This window comes from Amblyomma americanum, chromosome 8 (genome assembly GCF_052857255.1).
Source record: "Amblyomma americanum isolate KBUSLIRL-KWMA chromosome 8, ASM5285725v1, whole genome shotgun sequence".
NCBI classification, from domain to species: Eukaryota; Metazoa; Arthropoda; class Arachnida; order Ixodida; family Ixodidae; genus Amblyomma; species Amblyomma americanum.
The window spans coordinates 73,172,308-73,188,555 of record NC_135504.1 but is presented as its reverse complement, the minus strand read 5'-3'; the positions used below and the strand labels follow the sequence as shown (position 1 = coordinate 73,188,555).

Below are 16,248 nucleotides of genomic sequence, written 5' to 3'. Positions count from 1 at the left end.
CTTTGGATCAGTAGCCAAGCGCCCTAACCACTGAGCCACCACGGCGGGTAAAGTTCGCCATTTGCTGTTTCGTCACTTAGGTTTCTCCGACCACGTCGACCAAGTGGCACTCTGTCCTCACGAAGTTACATCCGTTCGCCATTTTGTGGATGCGTCTGGCGGTTCCACAAATTTGAACGAAAAGTGCCTTGTCCTTGCGTGTGACGAGCGGTGTGGTGAACATTGTGGACAACATGGCCCCGCCGGTGCCGCCGGGTCTGTCATAGAAGCGTGGGAAGTATTCAACTGAATGCCATGACCTTGCTGTCTAGCATGTAAAGTGAAAACACAACTTTTTCAGAAATGTGCCGCAAGGTCAACAAAGCGATTTTTTTGTACTGCACGGATTTTTCGGACTGTTCGAATATTCGGACCATTTTTCGGGTCCCTTCGAGTCCGAAAAATCGGTCGGCGACTGTATTCTCCATTAACTCTTATCCCTAACTGTTGCCAATTCAGGCCTCGGAATATCACCTGTAAACAGGCGGTGAATAGCATTGGCGAAATCGTGTCTCCTTGCCTGACGCCCTTCCTTAATGGAATTTCATTGCTGACTTTATGTAGGACTATGGTAGTTATACAGTTCCTATATACATCTTCCAGTATTTTGACATAAGGCTCATCTACACCTTGATTCCGCAATGCCTGTATGACTGCTGAGGTTTGCACTGAGTCAAATGCTTTCTCATAATCAATGAAGGTTTTATATAGGGGTTGGTTATATTCTGTGCATGTCTCTTTCACCTAACTGATAGTGTGAATATGATCTATTGTGGAATATCGTTTACGAAAGCCTGCCTGATCATTTGGTCAATTAAAGTCGAAGGTTGCCCTGACTCTATTAGCGATTACCTTAGTAAATACCTTGCAGACCAGGGAAAGCAAGCTGATCAGTCTGTAATTGAAATTTCAAGTCCTTGGCATCTCCTTTCTTATGAATTAAGATTATGTGTGCGTTCTTCCAAGCTTCTGGTATGGTCGAGGTCATAAGGCTATGTGTATACAGGGCGGCTAGTTTTTCTAGCACAATCTCCCATTCGTCCTTCAACAGATCTCCTGTCGCCTGGTCCTCACCAGCTGCTTTTCCCCTTTGCATTGCTCCTAAGTCTTTCTTTTCTTCCTCTTTCGTTACTGGCGAGATGATGCATTGCTGCGCTATTGTCTCTATCGTTAACATTCTGATTACATTGGCTGCTGTATAAATTTGTGTAGTGCTCATGACACTGCCCTTCTTGTCTATTAACGCATACATCTGGTTTTTACCTATGCCTAGTATCCTCTTCACCGCTTTTAGGCTACCTCCGGTCTTTAGAGCATGCTCGATTCTCTCCATATTAAACTTCCTTATGTCGGCTGCCTTGCGCTTTATTAACTTCGATAGCTCTGCTAGTTCTATTCTGTCTGTAGGGTTAGATGCCCTCATTTCTTTGACGTTTCTTAATCAGATCTTTCGTCGCCTGAGATAGTTTGCCGGTATCCTGTCGAACCGTCTTACCGCCTGCTTCTACTGCGCACTCTGTAATCATAGCTGTCAGATTAACGTTCCTAGTATGAATATTAAGATCGTCTTCCTCAGTTAAAGCTGAATATCTGTTCTGCAGCGATATCCTGAATTCCTCTATTTTCCCTCTTATCATTAGCTCGTTAATGGACTTCCTCTTCATTAGCTTCTTCCGTTCGCTCTTCAAGTTTAAGCTAATTTGAGACCTTATCATTGTGTGGTCGCTACAACGCACCTTCCAGAGGAAGTCCACATCCTGAACGATGCCAGGTTCAGTGCATAGTATGAAGTAGATTTCATGTTTAGTCTCACCATTAGGGCTCTTCCAGGTCCACTTCCTGTTCTCTCGTTTGCGGAAGAAGGTTTTCATGATGCGTAAATTATTTCTATCTGCAAACTCTAGTAATAGCTCTCCCCTGTTATTCCTAGAACCTATCCCATAGTCACCTACCGCCTGGTCGCCAGCCTGCTTCTCGCCCACTTTCGCACTGAAGCTTTCAACAGTCTGGTCATCAGGCCTGCACCACCTTCAGCTTGTACCTCTTATTAAGCCTAATTACGATAGCTTGTACCCTTTCATTAATACTATAGAAATCCTCTACATCGCCAGTTATATACTGATTAATGAGGAATCCCACATCCAGTTCTCATCTACCCACTAATCTGCAATACCACAGTATGTGCCCGTCCTTTAGCACTGTATGCACTTCACCTGTCCTCCTAACTTCACTAAGCCCTATGACATCCCATTTAATGCCCGCTAGTTCCTCGAACAGCACTGCTAGGCTAGCCTCACTAGATAAGGTTGTAGCGTTAAACGTTGCCAGGTTCAGATTCCAATGGCGGCCTGTCCGGAGCCAGAGATTCTTAGCACCCTCCGCTGCGTCACAGCTCTGACCACCGCCTTGGTCAGTTGCTCCGCAGCCGCTGGGGACTGAGGACCAAAGGTTAATTGGTTTGTTCATGGAAGGCTGTGGCCAAGTACTAAACCAGGGTGGCCAAATTCTGTTCTGGTGAGGAAGTGCGTTGTCAGTTATGGTCACCGAGATCAGGTCGCACCCGAGGCCTGCTTATGCAATTCCGTCGACACGCGGAGTTTTTTTCTTTTTCAAACCCGGTGGAGAATAGCGCGCCACCGGGATTCGAGCCCCAGTCCTCTTGCACACGAGGCAGACGATCTACCTCTATGCCATCGCTGCACTTTTCTAGCAATGTTATAGTGGCCTAAAGCTGCCTGTAGAGTTACATGTGATGGCTTTGAACTCTGTGGAACATGGTGAAGCCATTTTCTGAATGTGACATTAAACACAAAATGACACATCATCATAAATTCTAACTTCACAAAGACAACATCGCTGAACTCTCATCAAATTTACAGTAATTCTGAAAAATGTGATGTTCCAAAATGCTCGGCATGCTTCCACTCTTTAGAGGGTTATGTGTGTGAGTGGTTTGGAAGGGGAGGTAGGTGAAAGCAAGTGTATGAATGCGTGTTCTTGCACATGTTTCGTGCTTTATGGGTATTCTCTTCTTTTTTATTTGGGTGTGTCATCAAGGGCGGGTGTTTTCTGGCATGCAACAAGGGTCGTCGAGATCACCTCTACATTTTGTTTATTAGCAACATCAGTTTAGGTGATCTCCACTTCTTTTTCCGAAAAAAGGGCGGGGGGGGACAACTAGAATAAAATGTAACTAGTAATATGACACCTCACGTTACGAAAAAATGTTAACGTATGTTACCCGTTACAGTTCCGAAATGGTAATGAGTACGTTACTAAGTTACCGAAAAAGTAACGCATTACCGGTAACGCCGTTACTTGTAATGCGTTACTTGTAATGCGTTACTGCCAACACTGATTAAACCAGACAAAAAAGGTGCGAAGAAATCTGCTCCACGAGGTGAGTGCCTAATCAGAAAGCCACAACGGAGGAAAAGCACCTATTGTTCCCAACGTTTCCCTGCAATGCAGAGCTGCCACATCTCAAGACAATTTTTTTAGAGTACTTCCAGGTAGATTGCGGCTATCAAACTTTGGGACAGCATAAAAAATGAGGCATACAAGTGGATACAACGATTTTACAAAAATGAGCTTCTTAGCCATTTTTTGGGATTTCAAAGCTGTGTCTCCTATTAATCAATTTGAGAAAGGAAATGCAACACATGGCTGATGACCTAAACATGCAAAGCTGAAATGTGGAGCTGAAAATCAATATGAAGAAAACTAAAAAAAGTTTTCAACAGCCAGGGGAGGAAACAGCAGCTCACAGTACGCAGTGAGGAATTAGAATAAGTAAGGATCTATCTGGCACAAGTTGACACTGCAGATGCGGGCACTGAAACAGCTTGGAATATAACAATGAAAAAGAGGGCATTTGATAGGTACTGTCATGTCATGAATGACAAGTTATCAATACTGCTAAGAGAGGAAAGCAAAGAATATTTGTATCCCAGCTGCCAGCCTATTGGGCAGGTACTCGAAGGCTAATGAAGAGGCTTGCAATCTGCCTTTTTTCAGACGGCCACTCTGCGCATGTGTGCCTCGAATCCTTGAGCTCCAGTGGTTGAAAACAATCTGCCAGCTTCTGCTGCGCATGTGCAAATCATGTCAGTGAGCAATAGATGGCGACACCTGTCAAACAGACACTCGCCACTTAGCAGGTGCTCGTGGAGCTGGGTCATGCCTGATTCGCCATGTGTGTTAGTTTTCAACCAGTTTTCTGGGAAGCAGATCAACTTTTGCACATTCCCCAGAAGGAAGCCACATCCTGTGAGAAACATGGATTACACCACACAGTGAAGTACCAAATCAGAAGCAACAGGGGCAGCATTAGGAGACTGAGAAAGAGCAGCATGGACCAACAGGAGTGAGTGTCCTTGAGCAAGGTGAACAGCAGGCCTAGTTGGTGCATCACCTTGTGGCGAAATACAGTGCCTACCGTACACCTCCTCGAGACAGAGTGTGGAAATATTGGGGGACAGCCTTCCGCCCCCGCTGCCTCACACCGCGGATGCAGGGTTTCTGCTCGCTAACCGCGGAGGGGTTCGTACTCGAGGGAACAAAGGGGAGGGACGACAAAGCGTGAACACTGATATGCTATTTATTACAATTGCAAATACACAAAGCAGGCCAGCGAACTACAAAAACATCATCGAGGCATTCCTTGGAAATAGAAGGCTATGTAAGAAGGGCTCCTGACTTAATGGCTGGGGGAGGGGCACGGCTTCGGAGGTATTGGCGGCGAACGTTTGTATGCGTCGACAATGGCGGCCGGGTTCTCTCGTGCGCGCCGTATTCTTGGGGCAAAGCCATCCCCAAGCAATTGCTGGGGAAGGTGCTGAGAGCGCGCGTTTGCTGCACTCACTTCACTGCCTGGAACCCGAAGTCAAGCGGCCAGGCACGACAGTTCTCTGTGCGCCTGCTGCGAAAGGTCATGACAGCGTGCTGCTGCGAACGCTCGCAACGCTGGCCGGATGCTGAAGAGACCCTAGCCGGCTCCGTGGAGTTCCGTGTAGCCTTTGAGGTGGTGCTCCCGTTGCTTTTTCCAGTTCCCCCATGAGAAATATTTCCCCCCTCGCCCAGCCGGGGCTGTCCTGACGCACGATGGTGAAGATGGGCCGTGTCGAAATGGAAGGGGAAAACAGGTTCTCCACAAGAGAAGAGTGGGTGCATGACAATGTGTTCACACTCTGCTCCGTCTTGTGTAAGCACTGTTTTTAGCCACAAGATCATAAGTTAAAGATGACCCAGTACAAATAAAGATAAGAAAAGATGCCTGTGCGGAGTGTGTAATGATACAGATCAACAGACAGTGTGTTAGGGTAACAGATAAGCATTTCAGGAGGACAGTGAGGTGGGCAGCGTGGAAACTGTGACCACAGTTCGCACTGGTGAGGGCTGATTAGTGGGAGAGATAGTGTTTGCCCAGCATTTGGCATTGCCAGACTGACAATGGTGAAGCTTGATGATAACGCATTGCAATAAACCTGACAAATGCGGTCATTTGCACCCGTTGGTGCGTGATGCCACGAACTAAGCAACAGCATGAAAACAGGACATGGAAGGAATATTTGTGTGTGTGTTCCCTCCATGGCATGTTTTTGCGCTGTTAGCAAGTTCTTCGAAACACACTGCACTCATTAAAGCAACACATCACAAAATGAGTTAATCATAAACAATACCAAGTTTATGAGTACCAAAAAAAGACATTAGGCAGAATGAACTTATGCAATGTGTCAGCAATGAGCTTAAATAATTGTTAACTACACAAAACTTTGTTTTAACAAACTGCTGAAACAAAATCACTTGGCTCCTTGCGAATGCACTCTAAATTTACCTTAGAGGTTTCTAGACTGATAGGCAGAGGTGGGCAGTGCATCTTTCTACAGTTTACTTACTTTTTGAGGTTCTATACTTCTGAAGCATGCACTAATCTGGTCACAGCCTCCTAACATGCACTGAGAATTACTGCCCACATACAATAAGCAAAAAAAGTAGTTCAGCAGAGTTCTTTCCTTGATTAATGCTACACATTGGGCATGTCACGCTTGTCCTTGTCTATTCTGTCCGCTGTCCTCATTTTTGCACTGCTCTCATTATTTCTTTCCTTACTGATGCTTACATGAAATTGTGTAAGAAGTGTACGCCGGTACTGGCACTGTACAAAGACAAGTACTGATAGTAAGGTAGACAGACACCTAACTGGCACAAGCTGTCTTTGCGTGCAGCCAGAACCAGCAAAAGTGGAATGCCGACTAGATCAACAAAAGACAATTCGCAAGTCAAGAAGTTTAGTTACATAGAAGTGATTGACTTAAGAGTTGCTGAATGACTGCTTGTTTGTTCTCCATGGAGTGTGCCGACTTCTTGTGATGCAAGATTGAGTCCAGTGTTCTGCACTTTGTCCGCAGAATATGTTGTAGTGTGTCCAAAATTAACACAGACAGCCATTGCTAGTGCAACAGTAACAGGAAAGACCTGAATTATTTTACAACCTATCTTTCTTCTTTGACTTTCGGACCCGTAAACGTGGCTTTTTTTTTGTTGTGAACAGCGTGAGGAGAACATTTTACATGTTTTCATTTCCATCCCTGTTTTATCGATCTGATTCCGGAAGATATATTCCACAGTATGAAATGACAACTCTAATTTAGCTTCACCATGGGAGGTGCCAAACGTGGCTTTCAGTAGCACTCAAGCAATAGAAACACACGTCAGCCCCGAATACGGGAATATACAAATATCAGCTTTCAAAGTCCTGAGAAGCATTTTCTATAGCCCTGGCTTTCAGCATGTTATAGAACGGTGAAACACCCATTCTTTCCACACATGTTTTCTTTCTTTATGATTTTAGAGGGGGGGGGGGGGGTGAGAGAACGCACGCCGCGTCACAAGGGGCGCGGACGTCCTGGAAAGCTGCACGGTCGTCCTTCCCTTCCCTTCGTTTGTTTACGCGCGGGTGTTTCGCAACGCAGCCCGTACACCTCCTCGAGCAAAGGACGCGAGGGAGGTTCGACCTTGGCCGGTCAGTGCGTCACAAGGCGTGCGTACGGCTACCCCAGCGCACTTGGTGACGAAAATGAGGCAGCCACTGGAAAGGGATGGTCGTCTGCTGCGCCCGGGGACGCCAGCAGACGGCGATCGGGCCAAACCCACTCCAGTTGAAACCTATCGGATTCCGGTCGGTTGCGATTTCGTTTTAGGCAAGCCAAATTTGCCCTTAGCAACCGCAGCGCGACCCGCACAACGCGGTTTCTGATTTCATGCATTGCATCAGAAACCTAGAAAGAATGGGACGGCGCCCCGAGGTCAGCTGTCACCATGACGCATGCGAGATGGGTGTCGTTAGGTTGGGCCTCACCTGAACTCCTCCGTAGACGACGGACAGCAGCTGAGCGGGCACGTGGCCTTTCCAGAAGGCCGTGACTCCTTCCTCGCGCAGGATGCATAGGGTGCCGCGCCACACTCCCGTGTACTTGGCCGTCGGGTGGGACGCCTTGATCGGGTCCAGCTGCAGCTGCGCCGCCGCCAGCACGGCGTTCAAATGATCAGAGAACTACGTGCTCCTCGAAAAGCGCGGCTAGCTTTGCGCGCTCCTGACGCAACGAGTTATCGGGGCGACGTAGCTGCCTCGATCGCGATCAGCCGACACTGGCACACACACGGCAGGCAGTACACGTGAGTTTACTCGTGCACTTAACGCATATAATAAGCGTCCTTCAATGCTCACACAGAGGCCTTGTAAGAAGTTTTCTAGCAGCCTTTCAGGGGTCAGGGGGAACGCTAAAAACACGAAACTGGGCCCGAGTTGTAGGGACCACGTTGTGGGAGGACGCGCTATTCGACGAGCGCCTCTTCAGCAGGCCATGCCGAGTAGCGCGTCCACCGCAGGTCACACGAGGCACATCGCGGCGCAATTGGAAAAGGCAGTGGACTCACCTGGAAGCGAATCTTGACGACGTCGAAGGGCTGGCAAAGGAAGCGAGTGACGAATCCGCTGATCGCGCCGGCGACCATGTGGTCGACGCTCGCGAGGTCGTCCCTTTCGCCCGCGTGTCCGATCATCTAAAGCGGGCATCGATGCGCTCTTTGCTCCTCCAGCGACGCCCCAAAAGGATTCTGCGGAAGGTCAGCCCGGCGAGGACGCGCCATTCAAGCACGCAGCCGTCGCGCACACGCTGCCCGCCATGCTTGGCAACTTGCGGCGTTGTCATGGCGACCCACCCCTGGCGGCGACGCCAGCCTTCTCTTCTTTCTGGTCGCACAAAATTTACCTCGTACAACGCTCGTACCTTTGCTAACTGGGCCACAAATGTAATAAAACGTCTGAAAGTAAAAATTCTTAGCATTAGAAATGTATGCTCATTACTCCTGCTGTAGCCACGGCCAAGTTTCGCTAAGAATGCGGTGCCACTCTATGGGTAGAGTGTACTAGAATGTTTTTCTAGTACACTCTAACTCTACCCATAGATTCTAGTACACTCTACTATGGGCACCATGAGACAGGGGGGTAAAGCGCGGTGAGGAGGTAGTAGTAGCTCTATGCCATGAGAGCCACTGACGTACTCGGCCAGATAAAAACGTTGAGAACGAAGCAATAAAAATCTCACAGCTCGTCATGCAGCGTCATGACCTTGCGGAGCTGCGTCAGCGTTGTCCAACGTTGGCGTCGTCTTACACGAACCCGGAGAGTATTGATTTTTCGGTACTCAAAACAAGTAAACTGGCATGTTCATTTGTGCGTTGTGTTCATTGCATATAGTGCGGTTATAATATTAGAGTAACAAGTGAACGCTACACTCGTAACTGTAACAAAATGCTGCGTAGTTTACTAAACGTCAGCGGCATGCACTTGTTCTGTGCCCGTGGTGTAGTGGTTATCACATCCGCCTAACACGCGGAAGGTCCCAGGTTCGATCCCTGGCGGGCACAGCTCTTTTTTTTAGCGGGCGTTTTGACAGGAATGGAGCAGTGAGTCAGTGACCAAGTTCTTAGTAATAATAATAATAATTGGTTTTGGGGGAAAGGAAATTGCGCAGTATGTCTCGTATATCGTTGGAAACCTGAACCGCGCCGCAAGGGAACGGATAAAGAAGGGAGTGGAAGAAGAAAGAGGTGCCGTAGTGGAGGGCTCCTGAATAATTTCGACCACCTGGTGATCCTTAACGTGCTCTGACATCGCACATCACACAGTCGCCTTAACGTTTTGCCTCCATAAAAACGCAGCCGCCGCGGTCGGGTTCAAACCCGGGAACTCCGGATCAGTAGCCGAGCGCCCTAACCACTGAGCCAACATGGCGAGTGCCCACTTGGTTTCAGTTGCTCCATTCATGATAGCTACTGGCTGAGCAACAACCTTGGGGGCATTTACCAAGTGGCACCAGCTTGATACTGTGTGCTGGAAGAGGGTTTCAGACCTCCCCCATCTAGACGTGCTTGGGTGCTCTGCTATCACTGTCGCAGTCATCTCCACTTGAGACATCACTTTATATCCTTAAGACGAGCCAGCGATGAGCGGAGTGTTTTAATAGTGCCTAGAAGGTTTTAGGCACTAAAGTGTCTGCCATGTACCAGCGCAGATGATTCCCAGTGACACCACAAGGTCCCAGGGACATCGAATTATAGCCGAAAAGAAAAAAAAAACAGAGATTGAGAAAAAAACATTGCAGTGATGGTTGGTTTGTTGGTAATAAGCTAGCTTATTAGACCCACTTCAGCGGATCAGGTTATGATGGGTGAAGTGGGAGGGGGATGAGCAGGACGGCGACGGGCCCTCGGGCCGCTCTAGATAATCGGGCTGACGGGCCGCGGCGACCTTCAAGGCTCAGTCCACGATAGTGCAGTTGTGATACGGCGTTAGAAAACCACCCTTCGTGTGCAATATTATTGTTGGAAGTTAGCACTGTGTCCGTGTTTCTCAGCCATCTTTTTTTTTTAGCTACGTTTTTCTCCTGATTCACATTTGCCCTAGCATGTACCCTTCTTAATTACAATCCTAACAACTCTGAGAACTCTGAGGGATGTCAGTGGAAAGTCTTTCTTTTAGATACCCTGACATATCCCAATCGGCTGATATCCCGGACATTTACTCGAATCCCGTCTCAGTACGTCTGCACAGTATTCGCGACAAAGGCGGCTAAGTATAAATTCATGTTTTTTTTTCCAATAGAATATATATGCAACGTGGTCCGCTCATTTTCGTTTCTTGCTTTTGTCATCGCATATTCATAACTAAATGAAATAATATTGCTTAACGTGCAAGATATGATTGGCTCCAAATGGGGGTGTTAGATTTGGAGTATATACGCTCGTGAAAATAGTTCGTTCTGTTGATTTATGCTCCTTATATACTCAACACGTAGTTTGTACTGCATCACTTCTGGATTTTAGCATTTATGTAGCTTAGCTGTGTTTAGCAGACTTGTAGCGGCGCAGGCATCAGCGGCGCTGATGAAGGTGAAGTTGGCGCGACCTGCCTCGCGCAGACCAGAAGCTCTCGCTTGTGCAGCAGATTCAATCGGGATTCAGTCGGTGGCTAGGGGTTGTGCTCGGACGCTTGCTCGGTGGACGTGAAGGACCTTCACTCTTATCTCCAGCAGTTTTCCGAGGGCCGACCGCTGCGGACTGCCGTCTTCTTTCGTCGGTGAGGCCGTTCCACGTGTGGGGATTTTGGCCAGGTTTTTTTTGTTTTGGTGCTGTTCCGATAGGGGCAATGTCCCCTCAGGCCTAACGGCATGTCGTTAGCTTCCACGGGTGGGGTCCGGCTCACTGGTTCGCCAGTCTGCCGGCCCAAAGTTTGCCCTTAGATGCTTTCAGTAGAAATGGTGTCACGGACATCCCAGTGGCGATTGTTCCAGTTGGAGACGGGGCAGTTAAACTGAAAAATTCTAAATTGATTCAGGAACAGCTGCAGGATGTCACCAGCCGCCACTTAGAAATATCCGAAGTGCGCCCTTTCGGCCTTAGAGGCATATTGTGCTCACTGGTTCGCCAGTCTGCCGGCCCAAAGTTTGCCCTTAGATGCTTTCAGTAGAAATGGTGTCACGGACATCTGTGATGTTCGAGCCCCGCGCGTTGCGGGCGAGCGCCAGAGAACGAACAGCCAACACAGAGACCGGTGAACGACTGACTTTATTCATGTTCGCGCGCTCCGCGAACTGTGCAGTTAAGCACAGCAATGGGGCGGTGCCGCCATCTGTTGGACTCTTGGCCAAATACGACACCCCTCCCCACCCACACAAAGAAGGTAACGTGAACAGGCCTCACGGCGAATAGCGTACATTGGGCCGTCTTGCTCTGGAGCTTCTTCGCAACGGTGGTGTTTGCGGCTCACACTTGGGAAGCTCTGGATCAACCGGCACACCCAGTGCTGAATTATCCCTTGGTGGAGCCTCGTGCTGTACAGATCCGTCCTCGCTGCCGGCATTCAGGTGTGATTGCATGGCAGAGGTCTGTTGGTCATCTGCACTCACATCACGTGTACCGACTTGATGTATTGCTGCAGCCGGCGGAGACACTTCGGTTGCGGAGAAATCGTGTCGCAGATGTTCTTGATGTCGCCTCCAGGACCGACCATCAGGCAATGTGACATCGGCGATGTGGTCGCCCGATGTAGCAGTCACCATTGCAGGAAACCAGGGTGGACCATCTCGAAAGTTTCGTGCATATACAGAATCCCCTGGCTGCACAAGCGGCGTCCGATGGGCATGCTGCTCGTGCGCAACTTTCTGCTTTAGTTGCCTTGTAAGAACTGTGGACCTCATGTCAGGCCGCAGTAGGGTCAAAGCTGTCTTCAGCTTGCGCCCCATCATCAACTCAGCCGGGGAGCACCCAGTAGTCTCGTGCGGCGTTGACCTGTAGTTCAGCAGGACGCGGGCTAGCTGACAGTCGAAGCTTCCACCCACTGCTTTCCTCAGCTTTGCCTTGATAGTTTGCACTGCACGCTCCGCAGCACCATTTGATGCCGGGTGATACGGTGGCGTCAGCACATGCTTTATGCCATTGCGCTGAAGGAATTCCCTGAACGAGGCACTCACGAATGCTGGCCCATTATCCGACACAATCACGTCTGGCAAACCATGGGCAGCATAGTCCGTAGGCATGGAATCGTGGCATCTGCTGATGGTGTGGTCACAGGAACAACTTCTATCCATTTTGAAAAAGCATCCGTCACGATCAGCAAGTAGCGATTCTTGAGAGGTCCAGCAAAGTCGATGTGAATTCGTGACCACGGCTTCTCGGGATACGGCCATGGCGTCATAGCTACTGGCCGCGCAGTTCTCTGGTTCTCCTGACACACACGGCATCCACGCACTGTATTCGTAATGTCTTCATCCAGGGTCGACCACCACACATGGCTTCGAGCAACTGCCTTCATTTTTGAAACTCCAGGGTGGCCTTCATGGAGTAGACGCAGCACTTGAGGTTGCAGTGTACTAGGAATAACCACTCGCGAAGCCAGCAGGATGCAATTTTCTTGGACGCTCATTTGCGTTGTGCGATTGGCATATGGCTTTAGCACAGGATCCCGCAGCTCTGTTCCAGCCCACAGTGCCTCGCGAACCTTTGCTAACACAGGGTCTTTGGAAGTGGCTTCCGCCACAACAGACGCCACCAGAACCCTGGGGTAAACAGCCTCAAGCATGAATACTTCAGCTGGCCGCTCAACAGTGTGTTCCGAAGTAGGCAGCGGCAGCCGGCTCAAGCAGTCAGCGCTGGCGATGCTGGCTCCGGGTCTGTACTTAAGCTTGTAGTTATAAGCGGCCAGCATCAGTGACCAGCGCAGCACTCGAGGAGAGCACGTCTCTGGCACGGGTTTGTCAGCGGAGAGCAGGCCTAGCAAAGGCTTGTGGTCGGTGACCGCCTCAAACTCTCTGCCCCAGACATATTGGCGAAACTTGGTCACTCCAAACACCAGGGCAAGTGCCTCTTTATCCAAGTGACTATAGTTGCGCTCAGCTGATGTGAGACTTCTTGATGCAAAAGCGATCGGACGCTCAGCGCCCGTGTCCTCACGGTGAGCCAGCACAGCCCCCACTCCATACGGTGATGCATCGCAAATCAGCACCAATGTTTTCCTAGGGTCGTAGTGTGCCAAAACCGCAGCAGACACCAGCAACTCCTTGCTTTCCCTAAACGCGCGTTCCTGGTCAGCACCCCACATCCACGGTGTCTTGGCTCCAAGTAATTGATTCAGTGGATGAAGAACAGCAGACAGATTTGGCAGGAATCGCCGGTAGAAATTTACCAGTCCCAAATAACTTTGCAGTGACTTCACATCGCTAGGCTTGGGGGCCTTCAGCACAGCCTCAGTCTTTTCAGGGTTAGGATGGAAACCAGCCGACGTGACAACGTGGCCCAGGTATTCCACTTTTGGACCCATGAAGGTGCACTTGTCAAGCTTCAGCTTCAGACCGGCTTCCTTCAAGCGATGCAGTACTCGGCACAAGTTCTGAAGGTGATCCTTATCATTGCGCCCAGTCACCAGGATGTCATCGAAGTACACGACCACGTGTGGTAGACCGCGCATCAAGTTGCCCATCTCCCTCTGGAAAATCGACGGTGCTGAGGTTACGCCGAAAGGCAGGCGTGTGTATTGGTACAGCCCCCTTGGCGTGTTGACGGTCAGCAGTTTCGAGGACGCCTCGTCCAGCTCCACTTGCAAGTAGGCATCCTTGAGGTCGAGCTTGGAGAACTTCTCACCCCCACTCAGTCTGGCGAATAGATCCTCAACACGCGGTATCGGATAGTTCTCCGGCACAGTCACAGGATTCACCGTGACCTTGAAGTCACCACAGATTCGAATCTGTCCGTTGCGCTTGAGAATAGGCACAATGGGTGCAGCCCATTCTGATGATCTTACCGGTTGCAGCACTCCAGCGCGTTCCATACGGAGCAGCTCCTCGTTAACACGATCGATCATCGCGAACGGTACAGATCGAGGCTTGAAAAACCTTGGCTTGGCATTGTCTTGAATGGTGATCTTGGCAGCCACGCCCTTGAGAGTTCCAAGTTTGCCATCAAAAACAGTGGAGTACGCAGCCAGTACATCCTCAAGCGACGACACAGCATTGAGCTCTCTCGCATTGCATAATTCCAAACCAAAACCCTTCATCCAACCGCGCCCCATGAGGGACGGGCAATCACCAGAAACAACGTACAACACCTCCTCGCACTTCCGGTTCCCCAGCTGAACAGTCACAGGCAAACTTCCTATTACAGGAGACAGTTCACCTGAGTAGCTCTTCAACACAACAGTTGAAGGCTTCAGACGTGCCGACGGAAACTTTCGGTGAAATGTGTCCCCAGATACGACGGATACACTTGCTCCCGTGTCAACCTCCATTAGCAGCGAAGTTCCGTTCACCGCGACTTCCACGCGGTATGGCTGAGTAACTCCTGCAGTGCCTTGCAGACTCCACAATTCGTATACCTGAAGCGCATCCGGTCGCTCATTGGCTTCATCACACCTGGCATCGTTCACGACATGCACAGATTTGTTCACAGACGGCGGCGCCGCTTTCCTGGTATTTGCTACATCTTTCGCTCTCCTGGTGTTTGTCGCATTTTTTCTCCCCTTGCACACACGAGAGAGATGGCCCTTAATCCCACAGTTGTGGCAGACACTGTTTAGATGTCGGCACTGCGTCGCCAGATGCCTGCCACCACAGCGAAAGCACAAAATGGCCGTTTCTTCTCGCCTCGGCTTCGTAGAGTCACGCGACACAGCGTTGGTCGGCGCGACAAAGGGCGCGGGCGCCGTTGAAAGCACTTGCGAATCCTTGTTTGCCGCTTCCATCGCGATAACCGTTTTCTTCGCCATGTCAATCGTCAAGTCCGGCAGCTCCAACAGTCGTCTCTGCATCGATTCATCGTTAATTCCCGCCACTATACGGTCGCGCAGCATTCTCTCACGAAAGGTGCCAAACCCGCATTCATCGGCCAGCTTGTTCAGGGCTGCGAAGTAGTCAGCAGCCGCTTCACCCGCCTGTCGTGTTCTGGAGTTGAACTTGAATGAGGCAACAACTTCCGACGGCTGTGGCGAGAAATGCCTCCCGAGGACATCAAAAATGGTATTCAAACTTGCCTCGCACGGCTTCACGGGCGCCAGCAGATTCCGCAGCAAGGTGTATGTGGCCGGGCCACAACACGTGAGCAAGACAGCTCGTTTCTTGTCATCCGGCACATCGTTGGCAATAAAGTACTGAACAGCTCTCTCTCGGTACTCGTCCCAGTTCGTCTGCGTGTCGAACGGCTCTAGCTTGCCGACGCCTGGCATTTCCGAAGTACAGGAACGCTTCAAACAGTTCAACACGTGTTCCTCGTCGCCATTGTGATGTCCGAGCCCCGCGCGTTGCGGGCGAGCGCCAGAGAACGAACAGCCAACACAGAGTCCGGTGAACGACTGACTTTATTCATGTTCGCGCGCTCCGCGAACTGTGCAGTTAAGCACAGCAATGGGGCGGTGCCGCCATCTGTTGGACCCTTGGCCAAATACGACAACATCCCAGTGGCGATTGTACCAGTTGGAGACGGGGCAATTAAACTGAAAAATTCTAAATTGATTCAGGAACAGCTGCAGGATGTCACCAGCCGCCACTTAGAAATATCCGAAGTGCGCCCTTTCGGCCTTAGAGGCATATTGTGCCGATCCGCGGATGTGCAGTGCGTGTCAGAGTTGCTACAAAGCACATCCTTCGCGTCATTACCTGTAAAACTCTTCATACCAGAACAACTTGCATGTTCGAAGGGAATCATCCGCGGCGTGGACCCATCGGCGTCTCCGTAGGAACTACTTGATGACCTTCAGGATGCCGGTGTTGGTGTGATATCAGTTTACCGCTGCACCAGGGATGCTAATGGCTCACGTGTACAGACAGAGTCGGTGATCGCTACATTTGCAGGAGCTTCGTGCCCTTCTGAGCTTAAGGTTTGGCCCATTGTGTACCGCGTCAACCCGTTACCTCCTCGCCCATTGCAATGCAGGAATTGCCCGCGATTTGGCCACAGCAGTAAAGCTTGCAAATCTGCGACGCGTTGCCGACTATGCGGGGAAAACCATTCCGCAGACCACTGTGCATCTGAAGTACCCATTTGTTCTCTATGTGGCGGCAATCATCGGGCTGATGATGCTAGCTGTCCCAAGCGTTCAGAAGAACAATGTTCTGGACATTATTCAGCAGAAAAGGTGTTTTAGGGCCGATGCTTATG

General features: G+C 50.0%; 1 protein-coding gene and 1 non-coding gene across 2 annotated transcripts in view; one reads left to right on the top strand and one right to left on the bottom strand.

Annotated features, from left to right (window-relative positions):
- LOC144101916 (mitochondrial thiamine pyrophosphate carrier-like) overlaps window positions 1-8,260 on the bottom strand; it is a 41,839-nt gene extending 33,579 nt beyond the window's left edge. The window contains 2 exon segments of the mRNA XM_077635137.1: window positions 7,400-7,555; window positions 7,978-8,260. Coding sequence (XP_077491263.1) covers window positions 7,400-7,555; window positions 7,978-8,103 — 282 coding nt within the window. The 5' untranslated portion in view covers window positions 8,104-8,260.
- A 637-nt stretch (window positions 8,261-8,897) lies between these two features.
- On the top strand, window positions 8,898-8,970 carry TRNAV-AAC (transfer RNA valine (anticodon AAC)). The gene has a single exon. It is a non-coding gene; the product is annotated as a tRNA-Val (tRNA).
- Window positions 8,971-16,248: the final 7,278 nt, after the last annotated feature.